At 53.3% G+C, this 20,418-nt stretch overlaps 2 protein-coding genes across 7 annotated transcripts; one reads left to right on the top strand and one right to left on the bottom strand.

The window, feature by feature from the left end:
* Nucleotides 1-848: 848 nt before the first annotated feature.
* On the bottom strand, nt 849-20,004 carry POLL (DNA polymerase lambda). 6 transcript variants are annotated; one of them, XM_067000210.1, is made up of 9 exons: nt 19,989-20,004; nt 11,554-11,713; nt 11,003-11,297; nt 10,166-10,304; nt 6,713-7,036; nt 5,948-6,121; nt 5,012-5,140; nt 2,845-3,013; nt 849-2,527 (listed from the first exon to the last, which is right to left on the bottom strand). In XM_067000210.1, the coding sequence occupies exons 2-9, from the start codon at nt 11,663-11,665 to the stop codon at nt 2,163-2,165; spliced, it is 1,707 nt and encodes a 568-aa protein (XP_066856311.1). In that variant the 5' UTR covers nt 11,666-11,713; nt 19,989-20,004; the 3' UTR covers nt 849-2,162. The 6 variants fall into 6 exon arrangements, with proteins under 6 accessions (XP_066856311.1, XP_047916412.2, XP_047916416.1 ...); XM_048060455.2 differs by lacking the exon at nt 19,989-20,004 and adding an exon at nt 12,396-12,505 and having other exon boundaries at nt 11,003-11,300; XM_048060459.2 differs by lacking the exon at nt 19,989-20,004 and adding an exon at nt 12,343-12,398 and having other exon boundaries at nt 11,003-11,300.
* Nucleotides 12,410-19,748, top strand: DPCD (deleted in primary ciliary dyskinesia homolog (mouse)). The gene is made up of 6 exons (XM_048060464.2): nt 12,410-12,568; nt 13,177-13,257; nt 13,924-14,048; nt 14,889-15,022; nt 18,336-18,438; nt 19,550-19,748. The coding sequence occupies exons 1-6, from the start codon at nt 12,505-12,507 to the stop codon at nt 19,652-19,654; spliced, it is 612 nt and encodes a 203-aa protein (XP_047916421.1). The 5' UTR covers nt 12,410-12,504; the 3' UTR covers nt 19,655-19,748.
* Nucleotides 20,005-20,418: the final 414 nt, after the last annotated feature.

The following is a 20,418-nucleotide window of genomic DNA, read 5'->3' on the forward strand; positions in this document are numbered from 1 at the left end:
ACCAGGCAACTCCCCACTAGAGATGCCTAAAACTGCCCTTCCCTGCACCCATCCTGGGGGCTCAGCACCCACAGCCACCCACCTCCTCCTGGGCACCCCAGGACCCCCCTACCTTCTTCGCAAGGATGACATTAGAAGAGGCCGAGGCTGTGCTGGGGCAATGCAGTAGCCAGCTCCTGCCCTGCACCCAGAAATGTCACCCCTGTCCCCTGCAGCAGGGCCTGGCCGTGCTCCTTCACCCACTGCAGGCACCCAGGGGTGACGGCCCCATCCTTGGGCCACCTGGCTGTGGCTGCTGCTGGCCACAGGAGGGCCCTCTGCCCCCTCCAAAGCTCTTGGGCAGGGAGCGGTGGGGTGGGAAGGGACAGCTGGACATCAGCCCCGTCCCTCAGGGAGCTGGGGGACAGCAGGACAGGGTGGGGGCTGCTGGGGGGCACAATGTGTGGGGGCCGCCCTTGCTGCCTTTTCCCAAGGTTGCGTTTCCCAAGGGGCCTGGTGAACGGTCCCGCTGCTGAGCGGCCCCAGTTCCCCGTGTCCAGCCTCCTGTTTTGTAAAAGCAGCACAAACAGCCAGGCCGGGGCTTTGATGTGCTGCTGCAGCACCCACTTGGCACCACGGTGCGAACTGTGGCCCTACAGGGAAGGACAAAGGGGAAAGAGCTGGGGACCAGCAGCTCTGCGTCTCCTCCGCCTCCAGTGATGTCCCCAGCAGGCGATGTGGTGAGGGGCAGCCCCAGCACAGCAAGGGACAGCTCGCCCTGGCACCCAGAGCTGGAGGAAAAGCTGTGTTAACCAAGGGCTGGAGGCGAGCAGCTCAGCTGCAAGGCAGGGAACAAAAAGACAAAGGTGTCAAGGAAAAAGAGAGAAGGGATTTATTGTACTTCAAATTCCGAAGCACCACGACAAGCCAGGTGACATTTGTTTGCACCAAGCGTTGTGTAGAACAGCTGGGCTGACCACAGACACCCCTGGGTCGAGGCCTCCCCAGCAAAGAGCCCAGACCCTGGTGCCCAACAGCCCCAGCCGACAGCGCAGCAAGAACCTGTGCAAAAGTGCCAGGTTTGATGCCCTTGTGCCCGCCCCAGCAGCGAACGCAGCTCATCGCCACGTGTGACAGTGACACAGCAAAGTGCAGTGACCAGGACCCCACAAGACAAGGGAGAGCCTGGTGGTCCCGGCACAGGAACACCCACCCTGGCCTTCGCAGCAGCCGGTGCTGCAGAGCGCCGAAAGCCCCTGCAAAATTCATCTTCAGAATATAGAAATGACTGAGATTTCCTGAGAAATAAAATTCACTCCTCTGGAAGTGAAGGGCTGAGCACACGTTTACACATTTACACGTACACTCACACACACACACATGCAAAGCTCAGATGACTTCCTGGCCACCACGCACACAGAATGGGAAAGCTTTGCTTTGCCCAAATTAACACAACTACCACCTCGTGCTTCTCTCTGCCTCCACGCCCCGTGTGCAGCAAACACACGGCCCTGCCAGGTTACATTCAGTGCCATTACATTCAAACCCTGCCTGAGCACGGCTCCTCTGAACCCCAAGGTCCTCTCCTCCCCTGCATGGAGAGGAAAGGAGCCCTTGTGCCTGGAGCAGGGGGATCACAGCTCTCTGCACTGGCAGATACTCAGCACATGATGGGCTGAGAGCAAGCACACGCAGCATTTTGAGTCCCCGTGCTTCCTCAAGGGTTGCTGGGCACCAGGGGAAGCTGGTGGCAGCTGCAGCAACCAAACCCCAAGCAATGAGACCTGCCAGATGACAAAAGTCAGGTCTGATGGAGGGAGGACACAGCACCTGCACAGGGGGACCTTTGTGATACCTTCATGATACCTACAGCAGCAGCTCCTAGCAGCAGTGAGCAGGGGAGGGGGCCTGGTCCAGTGACCAGGGTAGCTGACGGGAGCCAGGGGCTGCCTGAGAGCTGGGGCACAGGGTGTGTGGGGCACCGGGCAGCATTTCCAGCCTGGTTCCAGCCTGGTTCCAGCCCACGCCCTCTGCTGGGTGAAGCCACAAAGCTCTGCTAGCAGCAGCAGGGCCCCGTTTGCTGGTTTATGATCCCCAGCTTGCAGTCACAGCACCGGGGAAGCCAGCACCCTGCAAACCAGCAGCACGGCAGCGGGCTCAGAGCGCTGGGTGACAGCAGGGTGTCACCAGTCCCGCTCGGAGGGCTCCCGGTAAGGTAGTCCCAGCTGGATGAAGACATCTCTCTCGGTGGGGGTGGGCAGAATACGGCCAGGTAACACCTTTACGCCACCGGGGCCTCGCACCACAGCCGAGCTGAGGGCGTGCTCCGAGAGGCTCATGCCCTTGGTCTTGGCCAGGGCCCGCATGGAGCGGTTGAAGTGAGCCGAGCCGGTGAAGTAGAGCAGGGCGCAGGCAAACTCGCCGTAGGGCACCACGATGATGTCCAGACGGCGGTGATGCCGGGCTGGCCCGGGGAGGCGGCAGACCCCCAGGTACTTCTTCTGATCACCGTTGTCCTCCTGACTCACTAGGTCGTCTGTAAGGAAGCCTGGGGAGAGGGAAAAGGCAGAGAGGAGCTGAGTGGCAGAGACTGACGTCCCTATCCTGAACTGTCCAGGCAGCAGCTGAGAGGACAACACAGCCTCAGCCCTGACAGCCTCACACAGACAGGAGAAGCCAGGCTGAACTGCAGCAGACTTCCTCCTTAACACTGGCTGGAGGTGGTACCCCGAGCTTACAAGTTGTCCTGCCATTGGGAAAAGCAATCACCTGCCCTTCACATCTAGCTCAGACCTCCCTCACCCCTCAGCTTGGCCATGATGGGAACAGCTTCGAGCAGCATGTGCCAGCCCCCAGCCCTCTTACCGCTCCTGTGGAGGCTGTCGAGCAGCTTGTTGAACACCCCGCGGTGAGACTGCCCGTCGGGGTGAGTGACCAGCACGTCCACGTCTCCGCACGTGGGCTTCCCCCGGCGGTAGGAGCCGCACGCCACGCACACGAGCCCAGGCTTCAGGGCCAAGGCCGCTTGTCTGACCTTCAGGAACAGAAAGAGGGGAGACGAGTCAGAGAACATTCCCTTCATGCCCTCTCTGTCCAGGCAGCAAAGGATCTTGCACCTGCCTCAGCCTGCCCTGCAGTTCCAGGGTCTCTGTACGGAGCAGACACTCGGTAGGCATGGCAAACTGCCCCGAGGAGAAGACTGGCCTGCTGTCATGTGTGCTGGGGTGGCCTCCACATAGTCCTGAAAACGCCCAGCCCACCGCCACACAGCACAATGTTGGCCATCAGGCATCAGCTTTCTGCGGGGACTGGGCTGGAAGTGGGTTGGGACAAGCTTGAAGGTGCAGCAGCACTGAGGAGGCAGCACAGGGCACAACCTGTCGGAGCCTTCCGTTTCTAAGGAAGGAGGAGAGCAGAGGGCTTTCGGCTCTCCTGTGGGCCAGGAGGGCAAAGCTCACTGGTTCTAACCACAAAGAGAATCGGCTCAACGCAAGGTCATCACAGGTCCTGCTTGAGAAGCAGAGGTGGGCTCAGGGAGACTCCTCCAAGACAGCAGAGAACCTGTGAGCACCCCTTGGACTCTGCTCCAGCCTAGAGCTCTGCCTTTGCAGGAGAGCTGCGCTTCCTGACCCAGGAAAACCACAAATGTCCCAGAATTGTTGACAGAATTGATAACTACGCTGCTGCCAACCATCATCTGTACATAATCAGAGCTTCCCCTATCGCAGCCACCTCCAGGCCGGACCCCAGCTCCGTTCTGTGCAGACGGTGCCAATTCTGACGGCTTCGTTCATTAAATGCTTAAGCAGGGCTCTCGGGTCCTTGGACGGGAGTGAAGTATTCTCGGTCTGACTGTGCCAATCACCCTGTTGGCAGCAAATAATTAGGGGCTCAGCAATTCCCAGTGACGAGGCCATCACAGGGGCTGGGGTTCGGGAAGGCAGTGTCCATGCCCACAGCCCCTTGTCACTCTAGGGGATCATCCTTCATTAGCAAGAGATAAACCCATTAACCTTTGCCCCAGAGGTGCTTCAAGAAGCCACAAGCCTTTCTCATGCGGAGCAAGCCCTCCTCTGGTGTCCTTGCCCCCCTTCTGGCTTTAAATGAAGATTTCTAGAAAACTCCCAGCCCCACCCAAGAGCCTAAAAGCTCCTCAGATCTCACTGTGACAGGCAGCATAGACAGTGACTAATCCCTTATTCTCTCTCCTGGGCCTGGATCAGAGGTGCGTGCGTGTGTATGGAGGGGAGCGCAGTAATCCCATCAAGATAACAATGGACCCACCCCCAAGAGCCAGCTCCTCAAACCAGCCTGCCTGGGAAAGGGACCGCTCACCACCAGAAGGGCTAATCCCGCACACGGGGCTGACACCCCAGCAGGAGCCCGGCAGGAGCGTATTCTTCGTGGCCAGGCCCTGTGGCCGAGTGACAGGGTCACGCTGGCTGCTGCTTCCATGGTGATCGGAGAGCACCGGGGTAGCAATGACGGTGCCCCAAGCTCTCTGTTCACATTAGGGTACACCGGCTTAGCACCCCACGATTCTGGAGCGCCGTGGCCTGCTAGAGCCAGCAGCACCCCCCTGCACCTGGAACCCCTTTGCTTCCAGCAAGGATCCCCATGGTCTGTCCTCACAGACAACCAGCTCACGGCTTCCTCTGGAGAAGGAGCATCAAGGAAACAGTGCAGAGGCCTCAGCCGAAAGCAGGTATCTCAGAGAAGATGAGAGGCAGGGAAGGGGAGCTGGGAACCTGCTCATCCCATCGTGCCACATGGGGCCATTTTCAAAGCAGTGTGTGGAACCGACACCGGGGAAGTATCCTCCTCCTCACCAGGCACTCAAACTCAACCTTCCTATGGGGTAAAGTAGAAGCTTTGTGGGTCTACGCCCCAAAACAGTCACCCAAACACTGATACTACAGAGAGAAGAGGCTGAAAGAGCTCAGCTATAAGACAGAGACCTTTCCACAGCCTGCACCCTCCTGTCATACCCCGGCAAGTCCTCCACTCCAAGGGCCCAGGCTGAGCTACTCACAGTCTGTTCTATTTCTGCAGCTTCCTCCCGAGGCATGCGCTGCAGGAAATCCTCGTAGTGCTTCAGTCCCACAGCTTGCTGGCTGGTGAGAGACGCCTTCGTGCGGATATCATCCAGTGTCCGGAAACCCTAGTGCAGACGACGTGATGGCATTCAAACATCTGCTGAGCCTTTGCTCTTCAAATGCTTTCAACTAAGATTTGGGGAGATTGTATTTAACCTGCCTCAAGTCCAGGCTAGTCACAGCTTCTGTGATCACATGTGGAGATCGCTTACAGCCTGGTTCCTGAAGAGAAGGGATTTAGGCAATCCCACACACACCTCTAATCTCCACCCCACAACGACTTCAAGTCTTAACCAAACCTGACAGAAGGGTACTGTTCTTAAGGCAACTGTGTTCTTACTGCTTGAAGGAAAGCAAGTGATGCAGGTAAAGGAAAGAAATCCAGAACATCCCCATAAGGGAAAGCCTACAGTGTGAACACAAGCATATTTTTAGACAGCGAAGAATCCAATCACAAAGCAAACACTACAGGAAAGCAGGCTTCATTAGATCCGTGCTCAGGAACTGTTCTTAAAGAAGGAACCTACTCTACGGGCTGGGCTGCTCCTGTCAGCACAATTACTTCAACCTCACTTTAACGACGAGGCAGATGGCTGCTCCCAACAGCTGCAGGAGCCAGCCAGGCCAACGGGCCAGCAACTGCTTTGGGAGCTCTGACAGCCACGGCGTCCTGGCTCGAGGCTGATTCTTAACAATGTCACTGCAGTGAGCGGTGTGAGGTGAGCTCCAAGCAGTGATGATAGCAGAACAGTGTGTGCTCCACTCCTTCTATTGCACGTTTGTCCTCTGCTCCCCCAACGTAATTCTCCCGCACTCAGAAGCAGTTTTCAAATCACAGCCGGAGAACTGCTTGTGTGAGGCACTAAACTCACCTGCTGGTACCACATCTGAGCTGTCTTGACGCCGGCTCCCCAGATGTTGGAAAACAGCTCCAGCACAGGCACACTCTCACTGATATGATCCAGCTTTCGCAGGTGCCCGCTCTCCAAGATCTCCAGGATCTTCTCTGCCATTCGCTTCCCAATCCCAGGAATTTTACAGGCTTCCTAGCAAGAAATCAAGCAAGAACAGTGACGGCCACAGACAAGCTGGGGAGCAGTTACCACTCAGAGCCTGGTTAGCCATTCAGTCAGTGACTGGCATGTGGCAGGACTAGTTCTGTGAGCTGCTCTCCTCTCCAGGCCAGGCTTACATACGGCACATCAGCTCAATGCCAAGTGGAAAAGGACAAGCGTGCAGAGCAGGACTGAAACAGTAACACACTGAATGGCCGGACCATCAATCAGGCCCAAATCCAGTTAATTTTATATATTTTTTCCAATGCTAGCCAGTAGTTGAAGCTTACAAGGAAGGAGAAAACGTCCCTGCTTTGTGCCTAGGGAAGGCATTTATCTCATGGGTGCTCAGACCTGACCATAAGAGGCTCAGACTCCACTTTTCTGCTGATCTGAAAACTCTGCTGGTGGTCAATGAATCCAACACACTACACAACTTCTGTCACAACCCTCCCACACAAAGGAATTTCCAGGGCCTGAAGATAAGCTGTTCCAGACAGATACAGGAATGGATCTGACATATAACAGAGTTAGGATGCTGAGTCCATCTCCCTGCTCCACTCCCCTGGGAAGGTGTTTTACCTGGTAGGAGGTGACTGGTTTGTGGTAGCTCTTGAGTGCATTGATGGCTTTGGAGTAGCCCAGAGCCCTCCACTTGTCCCCCTGGACAGAATAGGCTTTTGCCAGCACTTCCAGCTTCTCTGTGATGCACTGGTTGTGATTCTCCTTCTTGCTGTCGGAGGAATGAGCACAAACCCACTTGCTGGCAGGCTGCGCCACTGTGGAAGAGCTGTCACTGGTCTCCTCCGACAATTTCACAGGGTAGCGGCCAGAAATCAGTGCTTCCAGATCCCCCTGGGTGACACCAGCATCTTCTCCTTCGCTGTCTTCATCGTCACAGACTCTCTTTAGGGAGAGGTAGAAAAGCAGTCAAGTGAGAATAAGTGTATGCCTCACATATGTCCCCTTGGCACAGGCTGCTCCTGGGAGTAGGAAGTCAGAGCACTAACCAACCTCCAGGGCACGCAGTGCTCAAATTGCCATATCAGGAAGTTGCTAGTTATAAGCACACACAGCTCTCAATGTCCCAAGCTACCCAGGCACCCCTTGAAGCTACACACACGTCTCATAAAGCACACGAGAGTAGAGATTGCTGTCCAGATGTGACCCAAGCACACAGGCACCTCCTAAGGCCAAGCCCCTGAGACAAGACACTGGCTAAATGAGCAACTGCTGCCAGCAGCGTGGGATGACAATGCTGAAATCCCTGGCCAGGAGAGATCCTGACTCGCTGCTCCCACTGGGAAACCTTTTGTTGGTCTGGTGACTGTACAGACACATCTCTCACATTCAGACTCTGCACCTTCCACCCCACGACGCAGATCGCAGGAGATATGCCCTGAACTCTGTTTTCACGTTACAGACAAAATCTTAACAGGGTAGCAAATTACAACCCCCCCATTTTCCCCATGGCTATCTGCAAGAGAAAAGGGGGAGGAAGGAATGCCACAAAGGACTCCACATTCCTCAGTGACAGAAGAAAGAACCAATGTATACATTTGCTGATACCCTCAGCATTAGGATGCCTCTGTGTGGACTTAAGAAACAATGAGCCCTGGCTTCAGGTAACGAACAAAAGGGGATAGAAGTGGGAAGCCGAACAGAGACTTTGAAGACTGCTTTGCTCGTTGGGGTCCTCCTCTCTCCTGATGTATAAACACAGGGGTCCATGGGGATCCATGAGCTCCTGCACTGTGGAAGCGTTCGGGGAAGGCACAGAGCTGTTTGGGACCAGTCCTGCAGTTACACGCTGCACACAAGTCCTGTTATGAGTTTCTGCCGAGCACCAGCCCAGCTGAGGCAGAGCCACATCCTCACAACCTTTGGTTCTGCTGGCTAGGGAGGCCTGCAGACACAAGATACAGAGCTGAAGTCATTAGGCACAGGATGTTTGTTTGCGTTCCCTTTTGTAATCTTGTTTTATAACTCTGAAAACTGGGTCAGACTGAGGATTTGATAGACTAAAGTAGTTTTATTTGCCTTGAAACTCTGTATGCAACTCCCTTAAGACGCTGTTCCCTCTAAGGGCAGCAAAGCCTTAGAGTGTTCAGATGGGTTAGTAAGCCCCTTAAAAGCATTTAAGAAGCATGTTATCCAGCACAACGCAAACAATTCTACAGCTGGAGCATGCAATTCCCACTCTCTCAGCCAGCAGTGTCACATAGGTGAAAGAGCACTTAAACCCCGGAATCTCTGTGCTTTACCAAAAAAGCTGACAGACTTCTTACAACTATACGTGCAAAACCAATAGCCCTGTGAGCTTCTAAGATCCTCCAGGATCGTCCAGCAGAAGACTTGCCAGAGCTGGGTGAGACTGGGATGTGCCTGGTTTGTCTGGAGCATAGCACAGGTCCCAGGATAGCAGCTGAAGCCTGGCAGCTGAGACAATACTGCACTCGAGACGGAGGAAAGCAGTCTGGAGCAACAGCCCCAGGGATCAGTCAGTGGATAAGTGGTACCACTTGCAAAGGCTGCCTTGCAGAAATCTACAACATCCAGATGTCAGCCACAAAGCAGCTGCTACAATCTGACTAGCAAAAGGCTTTCTGCAGAGTTCCCATCCAAACCCAGAACTCTCGGAGCTGCCCCCATTCAGCACGAAATAGTCACGCTCATTGCCTAGAGAAAAACGTTCAAAAAATCTCGAAAAGGCTGTGCTTAAATGGATGCTACTTCCACAAAGATTTCAACTTCAGCTTCTCTGTTGGTGCCATGTTCTACAAGTGGTTGGTACTGTCTTTAGAGCATATCCAGTGGGTTATCTTGTCCTCCCCGCATTCACATAGTCCTAAGCTCAGGCTAAGGAAATTTGCTCAGGTGCCTACAAATACTGTTTTTGTGCACAGACTAACAGGAAGTATCATTGCTTGAGGGGATTAAAAAGAAAAAAAAAAAAGGCAATAAGGCTTCAAACAGGCTTTAAAAGCTGTCTGACCACCCAAAGTAAATGCGAGCAGAAAGCAGGGCAGGTGCCACAGGATCCATAAAAGTACAAAAGCCCCTTTTTTTGCTGCGTGAGATTTGTTAATAACAATTGCCACTAAATCAATCAGAATTACAAGAAACAGCAAAGATGGGATAACTGCAAAGGTGATGCATTTAAGAAGCAGCAGCCAACTCTCCCTATAACACACAAGATAGTAAGTCTGGGGAGAAGAGATCCCCCAAACACATATTCAAGAGAAGGGAAAGCCTAAAACAAAGGACCCCTCAGTGGGCAGCCAGTTAGGGAATAACTTCAGGGTTTTATGAAACAAATTCAGCACCTGTGATTTGGGACTGAGTTAGCAAATTTGGCATCAGATGCCAGCATTACAAGGCAACTGCTGCTCTAAGAGGTCTGTGGTAACCGAGATAAATTTGGATGATGCCGATGCCAAAAAGAGTTCAGCGAACTTGAGCAAAAATGCAGAATAAGAAAACGAAGCTAATGGCAGATCTGGAGAAGCTGACTCACAGCAGAGGCCACCAATAACCCAACACAGATATTTTAAGCACACCACCACAATCATTCGAGCGGCAACCTGATCCCCTGCACATGTGTCTGAACAGGGTGCTTGCCAAGGAGCGGAGAATGGGTCAGTATGGCTCAGGCAGGAACATGGGATGAAATATCAGAGCTTCCTGAAAGGGAGATATTCTTGGCCAGGGAATATTCCTCAAAAGGAGGCAGGGGAAACACGATCACTGGAGTGAGCCTTGGCCTGACTGGAGCACCAGGACTGCTTCAGCTGGAAATGTTCTGATGGGGACAGGAATTTAAGGGGTGTTTTTTCTACTTTTAACACCTAAAAGGGATAAAGAGAAGCAGTAACCACATCCACAGTCTGAATCTGCCAGCACCAACCTACTGAAACATCCAAACACTTTCCCTTTGCTTAGAAAATCTGGTATCATACTCCTGCAGGAATGCTCTTAGCCAAGAAAAGCAGGACACAGGTTCACAAGGAGCAGCACCTGTGTGGGAAGCCTCACCTCGGACAGGCCTTGTTGTGAGAAGTCCCCCACCGGTGCTTTAGTGTTTGGTTCCGCTGCTTCCTTGTCTGCTGGGGGCTGGACCTCTTCACTGCCCAGGAGCTGCTGCTGTTTCTGCTGTTCTCCCTTTTCCAGGTACCTGACATGGATCAGATGCCTTAGTAGAGGAGGAGGAGGTTGACTTCTCAGCCCCAATAAGTTTGCCCAGAAAATCTTTATGTATGTTTTGGGATGGAGCAAACAACCAATATGAATTTTACTCTCAGATCCCAGAGTAATTGCTCTGGCTTTGACTCAGTCCCCCAGTTTCAACCCACCTCACTGACCTACAGCTTCCACTCCTATCTACTTCAGTCTTAGACTTTTCTGCTAAACCTCTGCCAAAACATTTTGGTCCTAACCTGCGGACACCTGCTGCTCCACTCCTTAGTTCCTCTTGTGCCTAGTTGTCAATTCTCTCTCTACTTTTCATCTGCAGTAAGAAACAGCATTTAATCCTCAGCATTTCTAAAAAAAAAACAAAAACAAAAAAAAAAACAAACAAACATCTCCTTGCTATCACTAATGGATTAGGAAGTTAGGTGCCTTTAGCACCAGTAGCAAGCAACAGGACTCCTGTTAGCACTCTGGGCTCTACTCCAAGTTCTGCTGTGACACAGAATGGCAACCAGTCATAAAGACACTAAATTTCACAATCTATACAGTGGAAAAGGACTTTGAATCATGCCCAACGGAGCAGCGAAGAGTTGCAGTCTGAGATTTTGAGCAGAGGTCAAATTTCAGTGCTCTTAAGATAGAGGCACTGTAGGAAGGAACAACAGCATAGCATCTGCCTACCTCTGAGGGATAAAGACACTGTAGCCAGTGGTACTCAGCAGCTCCTGATCTCTAATGCAAGCACTGAGCCAGGATGCCTTCACTAGCTGCAACCCCGAAGGCATCTTGGTTAATTTCAGGAGCCGAAAGGATCGATCACAATCCATGTCTTCAGCCACAATGACGTGCGTCACCTCCGAGGAGAGATGGTCGCATACATGACCCCCGTTCTGGACAATTTGCTTACGGAAGATCTCTGCCCTGGCTTGGCCGATGCCAGCTTGCAACACGTAGGCGGTGACTGGTTTCAGCCACTCTGCTGAAGAAAAACACAAGGGCAGGAGCTCAGTGACAAGGAAACAGTGTTCTGAACCAGCTGGGCTACGTAGCTCGTGTAGGACTTGACGCAGGCAGCCCCTGGGGGCACTAGCTGGACACACTGAAGGAAGCCAGCCGTGCTTCTACAGAAAATGTACTTAGGGGCCAGAAGAAACCTTTGGGGGAACAGCACCTCCAGCTAGCAAGCTGGGATATCACCATTCTATTCCATATCATGGGCACATAGGACTTACCCTCAGGTACCCCTGTTCCTTCTTTTGGGATCTTTGGAGGGATGCTTTTCCCTGAGTCATCCCTCACCTTCTTCCTCTTGGGAAAGGCTTTGACAATCCCCCGTGGCTCCATGGGCTGGGCTGGGCCTCGCTCCCCCGGCGGGACGTTAAGCTGCAGCTGCTGAATACCAGTAAGAAAGAAGAAGGTTGCTTAGAACAGTTTCACACAATCAAAACAACTTAAGCCTCACATATTTTGTCCACGGCCTTTGCTGGTTCGGGTATTTTTTTGTTGTCATCTTCCAAAAACGCTTGCCCTGAGGAAGGCACCTGGAAACAAGAATTTCATCCCACAAGGCTGGAAAAAACTGAAGCGAGAAACCACTTAAAAAGCCTCTTACGAAGACCCTGCTCAAGTGCCCTTGAAACCGCCAAGACTGCGTTCTTATAATAGAAAGAGCTTGACTATTTTAACATTTAGGACCTGCTTCCTATCCAACACAAGCAACTTTACGTCCCAGATACTTTTTAAGCCCGTCCCTAAGAGGGAAACACTGGCAAGCGACGGAGCAGCTGATCGACACCCGGCGTTTAACCAGCACCGGGAGGAAAACCTCCAGCCCTGTTAAAAACAGCAGAACGGCACCAATTCGGCCCCCAAATTCAACCCCAAACCCACAACCTCACGAAAACCAACTCGGGACCTTTGCTCCCCGGAGGGGGGGGGGAGCTGGGCAGCAGCTCCCGGAGCCGACCCCTCCCCGTCCCCCCACCGCGCCGCTACCTCGGCACCGACCCCGGGGGCCCAACCTCGTCCTCTCCGCCCTGCCCGGACCCGCGGAGCTCCCCCCCAAAAAACACACCGGGAACCCGAGGGGAACCGGGGCCGGGCCCACCCCCGGTAGGCCGCGGGGCCTGCGAGTGCTTCCGGGCGGCCCGGGCGCGTTGCCATGGGGACGGGGCCCGGCCGCCATGGCGGTGCCGGGCTGGCTGGAGCGGCTGCGGGCCGCCGGGAAGACGGCGCTGCTGCAGGACGGTAACGGGGCGCGGGGGGTGCTGCGGGGACGGAGCGGGAGATGAGCAGGGACGGGGCTGGAGCCGCTGGGATGCGGGCCCGGGAGGCGGCACGGGGCCTCGGGCAAGGGGACGGGGCCCATACACGGGGACGGGACCACATACAGGCAGTTAGGGTCCCATACAAGGGGTTAAGGGTCCCATACAAGGGGTTAAGGGTCCCATACAAGGGGACGGGACCCCATACAGGGGGTTAGGGTCCTGGACAAGGGGACGGGACCCCATACAAGGGAACAGGGTTCTGGACAAGGGGATGGGACCCGTACAAGGGGACTGGGTCCTGGACAAGGGGACGGGACCTTTACAAGGGGTTAGGGTCCCAGACCAGGGGACGGGACCCCATACAGGCAGTTAGGGCCCCATACAAGGGGACAGGTCCCATACAAGGGGTTAAGGGTCCCATACAAAGGGACAGGACCCCATACAGGGGGTTAGGATCCTGGCCAAGGTGACGAGGCCCCATACAAGGGGACAGGGCCCCCCAGACAAGAGGACAGAGCCCCATAAAAGGGGTTAGGGTCCTGGACAAGGGATGGTCGTATTCCTATTCACCCTCGGCCTTGTCCCCAGGCAAGCGGAAGATCCACTATCTGTTCGAGGATGGCAAGGAGATGGCTGAAGAGTACGACGTGAAGACCGGCCAGTTAGTGAGTAAGTGGTGCTCCCGCTGGACGTGGGTCGGGGCGTCTCGCTGCCGCTGGCACGTAGCAGTGGGTCTGTGCTCGCGGGGCTGGGGGGCACCGTCAGGCCAGGAACAAATTGCTCCCAGATATTCCGGGAGAGATTTGTCCCTGTAGCACCCACCAAATTTTGTAGGGACATAAATATGGTTCAGTTCAGACCCAGGGCTCTCTCGCTTCCACGCTGAAGCAAACCTTGCTTTAGTTTAGGATTATTCCCAAACTGCTCGTCGGTCACAACAGACTTGATCTGTATAGAGGGGATTGCCAGCATGCGTAGCCAGGTGTAGCACGTGCTAGAATGAAACGTGCTTTTTTTGGTGGCTTCTGCAGCCTCAGAGCGGCAGCGTGCTGGTTATGGATCTTATCCAAAACCACAGCTGCGGCACGGCACCTGTTGCAACCCCACCATGGCTTCAGCACCAAATAGCCAGAAAGAGATGCACTTGGTGCACAGTTTCTGACTTCAGGAGTGGGCCAGCTAAATGATCCACTTACACCGAAGCAGAAATTATTGGAATTAAGGGAAGAGGCATATCATCGTATCATTTCAGTGTGCTGGGCAGCTTTGGCAGTCCTTTGCTGGAGTTCTTTGTATAAAGCAAAATAATGAAAACCCTTCTTCTCCCTTCTACAGGTAGAAAATGGCGAGAGAAGAGCACCCTCGGGGGCTCCGGCAAGTGGCAGGTCGAAGTGGGAGAGCCAGCCTCGCCTCTCCTGGGAGCGCTGGAATCAGAGCTCATAAAGGAAAGCAGCTCCAATGTACGTAAGGGTCTGCAGGCACCACTGCACCTAAAACTGTCTAGCCTTGTGCTTACAGCAGTAGTTGGTAGATTGCAGCCTCGAGAGACAGCCTCAACCTGTTCTGCTACAAACCATCCCAAAAGTCTGGGGCTGGGGAGAAACAAGGCACAGCTTAGGTTCTTCTGAGGTCTTTGAGAGGTCTGTAGTTTCCCTAAGTAGAGAAACTGTACTGCTGTGTTGGCCAGCTACTGTTCTGGCTTCCAAAATCATAGGCTGAAAGGAAGGCCAGTGCTGGGGCAAGTCATTGGATAGAAAGTGAGACAATGAAAGGCCAAGGCAGGCAGTGTGAAGCAGGCTGCTCCTTAACGCAGCACTGTCTATTTCTACTTCCCATCCTACTATGTTATGGGGCTGAAGTTTTAGCATCTCAACATCTTTTCTAGGTGTTCGGTTGTTTTTTTTTTTTAACCTCTCACCAGACCTGAAAAAAGCACAGCACTGGACAGCAAACTTGGGCAGAGCCAGGACTGAATCCAGCAGGTCCCTAGGGTAGGCAGAGCTCTGTATTTGGTTGCTGGTGGGGAAGAGGCCTGGCTTCACCGTAACACTCTGCTGCAAGACTCATTGGTGAGCACCTTCAGCCTCCTGCAAGCAGAGCAGGCACTGCCCTGAGTAAAGGCAGAGCAGTGCTAGCTCCAGGAAACTGCTGCTCAGGCAGTTTCTTGAGTTAGTCCCTAATGCTCCAGTGTGACAGAAGAGCTACTCCAATGTGGAGCCTCTCAAGGTAGTAAAGGAAGGAGGAGACAGGGAGGAGAGAGAAGCTGGAGGAGCCTTGCTAAAGGTGCTTGTTTGCCATAGCCTGTCTTCATGAGGAAGGATACCCTGACCAGCTTCCAGTGGCGGATCCGTAACCTGCCCTACCCCAAGGAGGTCTACAGCGTCTCCGTGGAGAAGGAGCAGCGCTGCTGTGTCGTCCGGACCACCAACAAGAAGTCAGTAAGGACAGCACTGCCGGGCTGAGCGTCACTTGGGGAGGGCTGGCACAGGGCAGGCTGGTGGCTGCACCACGGGGGAGATGTCCTCTCTTGCCTCTTTTTATGGAACCACACTTCACAGCTTTATGTCTCCTGCTGTCCAGTTTCCACTCGCAACCGCCCCAGACAGAGCTGTGCTAAAGCCCCTCACGTTCTGCACTGGACTTTGCAAACTTATCTCACGGTTCCAGTAGCAAGGCGTTTAATCTGCTATTTCACAAAGAGGAATAATGTAAGGCCCCCACAGACCTTTTGAAGCTTCAGCATCCCATCTTCTCCCCCAGCTACAGTAGTTTGATTTAGTCATTGTATCTCAGAATGCATGGAGCTGCAGGATTCGGTTGGTACAGTGTAAGTCACGAGCACCCAGGCAGACAGATCTCCCTTTGTAAACCTGTCCTGTAGGCAGTCACAATGCCAACGGTATTTCTTGCTGTGGAGGTAGCCAAAAAAAAAAATTCTAGAAAGGAAGCACTGCAACATTCTGCCAAAAGAAATCTAACATGGGAGGAAAAAAAAAAAGTCTGTTAAGCTTCATCTTATCCTGTGTCATTCATTACATGGCCTCTCTCAGAGAATGGGACGCCCTGTGCCCCAAAACATTTACTGCCTCAGTGGAATAAGCCAGGAAGAGCAGTAGGACTGGGGAGAGGTAGCAAGGAAGTATTAGGGAAACAAGGGAGGATGTTGGAAGGTAAGTGAAAGCTATTTACAAACTGGGATAATACACCAGTACAGAAACCTGGGCAGGCTCTCCTTTGCTTGCCTTCCCTCCCCAGCATTGCTGCAGAACATAGAAGGATCCGATTTGTGGGTAAAAAACACACTGGTGTTTTCCAGTCTGCCCTTTGCCCTCTTTTTACCGTTCCTTGTAGCTGGCTGTAGGTGGTGCTGTTGGCAAAGAGCTCGTTACACCTTGGCCACTGAACAGTTTTCAGGACAGCAGAACCAACAGCTTTTCAGGCGAGGATTTTACCACATCAGAGGCCATGGCAAGGGGATGTTTGAGCTCTGCACCTGAGCACACCTGGACGGTCAAAAGCAGGAGGAGGCTAGACAGGAGGAAGGGGGAACCTGCCCCATGAAAGCAGCAACAATTACAACTCTAATACAGCAAGATTCTGGCCTGAATCCATGCAGAGGGATTTGCAGAAGAGCGGCCATTTAGTGGGGATAGCTGTGTAGCAAAGATGAGTGAGATTGCCATCAGGCACACATGGGGCCAGGCCAGGAAAGGAGTACACGAGTCTTAAGTCCAGCCCCCTGCAATCACAGGGGTCTTATTTACTCCTAGTCCCACTAACAGTGCTGTGCACGTGGGAACTTCCTTGTCTGTTCAGGTACTGTAAGGTTTTAATGTACACTGAGGTTCCACCTGTGCCCTACCTGACTTCAGGATTCTTTGTGGCACCCTCGGGATAACAGCAGAGTTGCCCCACAAGCAGACGACAGCTACACGCTCGTCAGCTGGTGTCAGAGATAGTTGAAGGACATGGAAGCTGCTCATGGCCTGCAGATGAAAGTTAAGGGCTTTTGGAATTAAAGCTGAAAGTCGCCTCTGGGGAGCAGAATGACTTTGCTGTCAGTAGGGAGCAGGGACAGACTCCAGCACCAGAACACTTAGTACAGGCTCCAGGATATCTTATATCATTTCTCCTGGGTCTTGGCCAGGGCAAGGCACCACTCAGCAACTAATTCCAAGATAGCAACAAAGGCACGGAGTCCGCAGAGAGCGTGCATCGCTAGGGGAGAGAAAGGAAGCCTCCGAGCCTCTCCAGCCCTTGGAAGGCAGCCACGCTGCCTCTGAGCAACCGAGCCGCGCTGACCGCCAGCCGCAGGCACAAGCACCAGGGTGGGTTGCCAAGTCACTACTGAGTAGCTCAGCAGTGAATTCTCAGCATACCAGTAGCAGTTTTCCCTACAGGCTGACAAAAAGTAGGTTTCCAGTAGGAAAAAAAAAATAGAGGCGGCTTCGCATATGCATGGTGGATCTTGAGCCAGGACCCAGGCTCGGAGTGCAGTACTGCCCTTGGCCATGGGGTGAGAGGAGAGGGCAGAGAATCTGCCTGCCTCGGCAGGGATATCCACCCATCAGCTGCCTCCCCAGCCCAGACTTCACTTCCACCAGTCACTCCCATTCCCCCTGGCCACGGCAAGGGCTGCTCAAGTGGGATTTGCTTAAAACCTCTTGCTGTAAAATAAATCCATTAAACTAAACTCTAAAAACAAACCCAGAAAGCCTCCTCCCCAAACGCCAAACCTGATTCAATTATTGTAGCGAGAGGCAGTGGTAATGTTAGGAGGAGGAGGGGGTGGCCAGGCAGATCTGGTTTCCTTTGATCTTGTCACAGATTTTAGTTTGAGGCCAGCCAAAGCCATTCTTCTCCCCTTCTCCTTAGTCCTGGGGCAGCAGAATGCTGCTGTTTCATTGATGACTCCCAAGGCCCTTTGAAACAGTGGGGTTTTTTTTTCTGTGTACTGCTTTTTTTTTTTTGTCTAATCGGTAAGAAGTTAACACTTCCTTAACATGTCTTTGTGTTCATCTAATCTCTGCTGTTTAACCTTTGACATCTCCCTTATTATCCATGTCTGCCACCTTTTCCAAATACCGACAGCAGTGACAACACAGAACGGTTTGAGCCCTGCGGTAACAAGCTGCGTACATTCCTCCCACTGCACCAGGAGAGCCATTTGCCCTTTGTAGCTGTTTGCACCGTGACTTGGAAAATAAACTGCAGTTTGGGCAGGGGTAGCTAGAGAGGCCAAGACTCACAGCCGGCTGAATGAAGAAGAACCCCTCACGGCATGACAGCAGCTGCTGCCTGCTTCCATTCAGCTCTGGGCACCTCGGTACCAGCTACAAGGCAGTTCCTTGGAGGGGACTGCTCATGAGACTGCTGGCAGGTACTAAAAACCCAACCGTGACTCTAGGTGGCCACAGGACCATCAAGTCGTGTATTTGGTGCAGCCCCAGAGGGCAAACACAGGACACAGGTCCATGAGGCTCCAGTCCCAAAGTCAGGAAATCTCTTAGCAGCCTAGACAGCTTGTAACCCCTCCATTTCTACCTGCATAGCACAGGGTCCTCCTGCCAACCCTGAGAGGCCCACTGCCCCCCACCTACCCTCCTGGGAGTTCACTGCAGACCCCAGTACTTGAAACAAAGACGGGCACAACAGAGATGTCAGAGTACACCTTGCAGAGCAACGCTGCGTAGCTCAGGGAAATAGGAACTCCACCACCTTATTTCTGTCTCCTCTCTCATTTGTAGGTACTACAAGAAGTTCCCTATTCCTGACCTGGACCGATACCAGCTCCCCTTAGACACAGCTGCCCTGAGCTTCACCCACGCCAACAACACCCTGATCATCACGGTGAGGCTTTAGCCACGCAGAACAGCACTTTGCCCTTCTCTTTCCATCCACAAAGTTAAAATTCTTCCATGTGGGGAAGCGAGGCAGAGCAGGGAGATGTGCTGTGGGTCACTGCTGAGCCCCCTTCTCTGTCACAGTACCTGGGGGTTTCAGATTACACCAGGCGTGCTGACACTGGCCAGGACATCCTGGCCCACAGGAGGGGCCCTGCTCGCTCATCAAGGTGACTTGCAGGTGGAACAGTGTCTGAAGAAACAAAAAGTTTCTCTTGCCTCAGAGCATGCTGTTGTGCTCTGTGTTAGCGAGTCCAAGGACCTGCTGCACTCAGAGGTCTCTCAGTCTTTAAAAAGCCTGCTGCTTTGTGCCAGGGAGGGGACACATGGTGGAAGTTAGAGACTAGCAAAATGAGCATTTAACCTGTTGCAAGGAGCGTCCAGAGACAGACAAATGCTTTTGAGCAGCACGTGCTTCTTAAATGCAGAAGCCAGCTACCAGGAGCACGTCCCCTCCGAGGGAAACCTCGCAGCAGAGCTGGGGGTGCGTGTGCAGAGGAAATAGGCCAAGAGCTGCATCTTGAGTGCTTCTGAGCTTCTGTCTGCTACAGGCCAAACCCTTGCCAAAAAGCACCTGCATTCACCACTGAACTGCAGCTGGGCAAGAGGGTTCTGAAGGATGACAGAGGAACTGCAACTTTTACTTTTCTGTCTGCCTTTTAAAAAAAGGCAGATTATATATATATATATATATATAAAACACATGTGAGCGTACGACCAGCAAACACACCAGGGATCTGCGCAACACAGCTTGCAGGATATTCCAGAGGTGTTGGTGGGGGCCAGGACTCCGCATCCAACTGGGAAGTTTTGCTTGCACTGTAAAAGACGCTCCAGATCTTGGCAAATGTCCCTAAACTTGAGGGCACCACCTCCGACCAGGCATTGGAGGTAGCTGATAAGGGAAGGGCCTCCCTTGGCAGGAGGGCCCCAGCTGTGCTGGTACCACCCAGCAAGGGCAGTGCTAACGCACACCACGTTGCTTGGGGCCTGGCCCTGGTTAGTTTACCTGGAGCAAGGCAGAACAGGAGTGCTATGGGCATTTCTCTGTCCTACAGTACAAGAAGCCGAAGGAGATCCTGGCTGCAGAAGAGGAGCTGCAGAAGGAGCTGAAGAAGATAAAGGCAGCAAACAGTGGGGATGGTGACTGTACGACCCAATAGGCAGTGGCTGCTAAGAGGCTGAGGTAGGGGCAGCTCTCTGGCACAGCTTCACGGTATTTATTTTGCCTTTTCTAATAAAAATTAGTCGTGTTAATACAGTGGTTTGGAGGAATCTTTGCAGGCTCAGGGGGGCTCTGTCTCTCTGCCACCTGGGCCGCTGATTTACACAGACATTTATGATCGTTCTGTGAGCTGTGGGAAGCTGCAGCGAGCAAAGGAAGTGCACCACAGCTGCAGCCAGCAGCCCTTTCCCCATCCTCTACGAGCAGAAGCAACATGAAAGCTGGGTAGTTCCCCTTGTGGGACAGGAGAACCCCCTCCTCCCACCCATTACCTGCCTGGGACATGCTTGGAAGCAACTCCCTGTCGTGCTGTTGCGCAGGGTCCTCTGTGCCATTAAAAGGATGTTCTGGTGACCCTGGTTTCTCTGCAAGCATCATCAGTGCTTAGGCCTGAGCCAGCACAGCACATGAAATAGGGCGATGAGCTGCTTCCTTACGGCCAGCCACGTGCAACATGACGTGCAGGATGTAGGGCTGCTGTGCAGAGCACAGGAACTGAAATGCAGCTGCCTTCATTTGCATGGCATGGAGGGGAACACGGTGACAAGGGTCACTGGCCAGCTCAGGGGTAGCAGCAGCACACCTTTTCCACAACTGCGCACAAACACAGCGCATTGCAAACCTCGCTGCAAAGACAGCAGCCTGTGTGTGGGGACAACCCCAGCAGTGCTGCTTTAGCAACGCACCACTTACTGCCTCTAC

Source organism: Anser cygnoides, chromosome 7, assembly GCF_040182565.1.
Source record: "Anser cygnoides isolate HZ-2024a breed goose chromosome 7, Taihu_goose_T2T_genome, whole genome shotgun sequence".
NCBI classification, from domain to species: domain Eukaryota; kingdom Metazoa; phylum Chordata; class Aves; order Anseriformes; family Anatidae; genus Anser; species Anser cygnoides.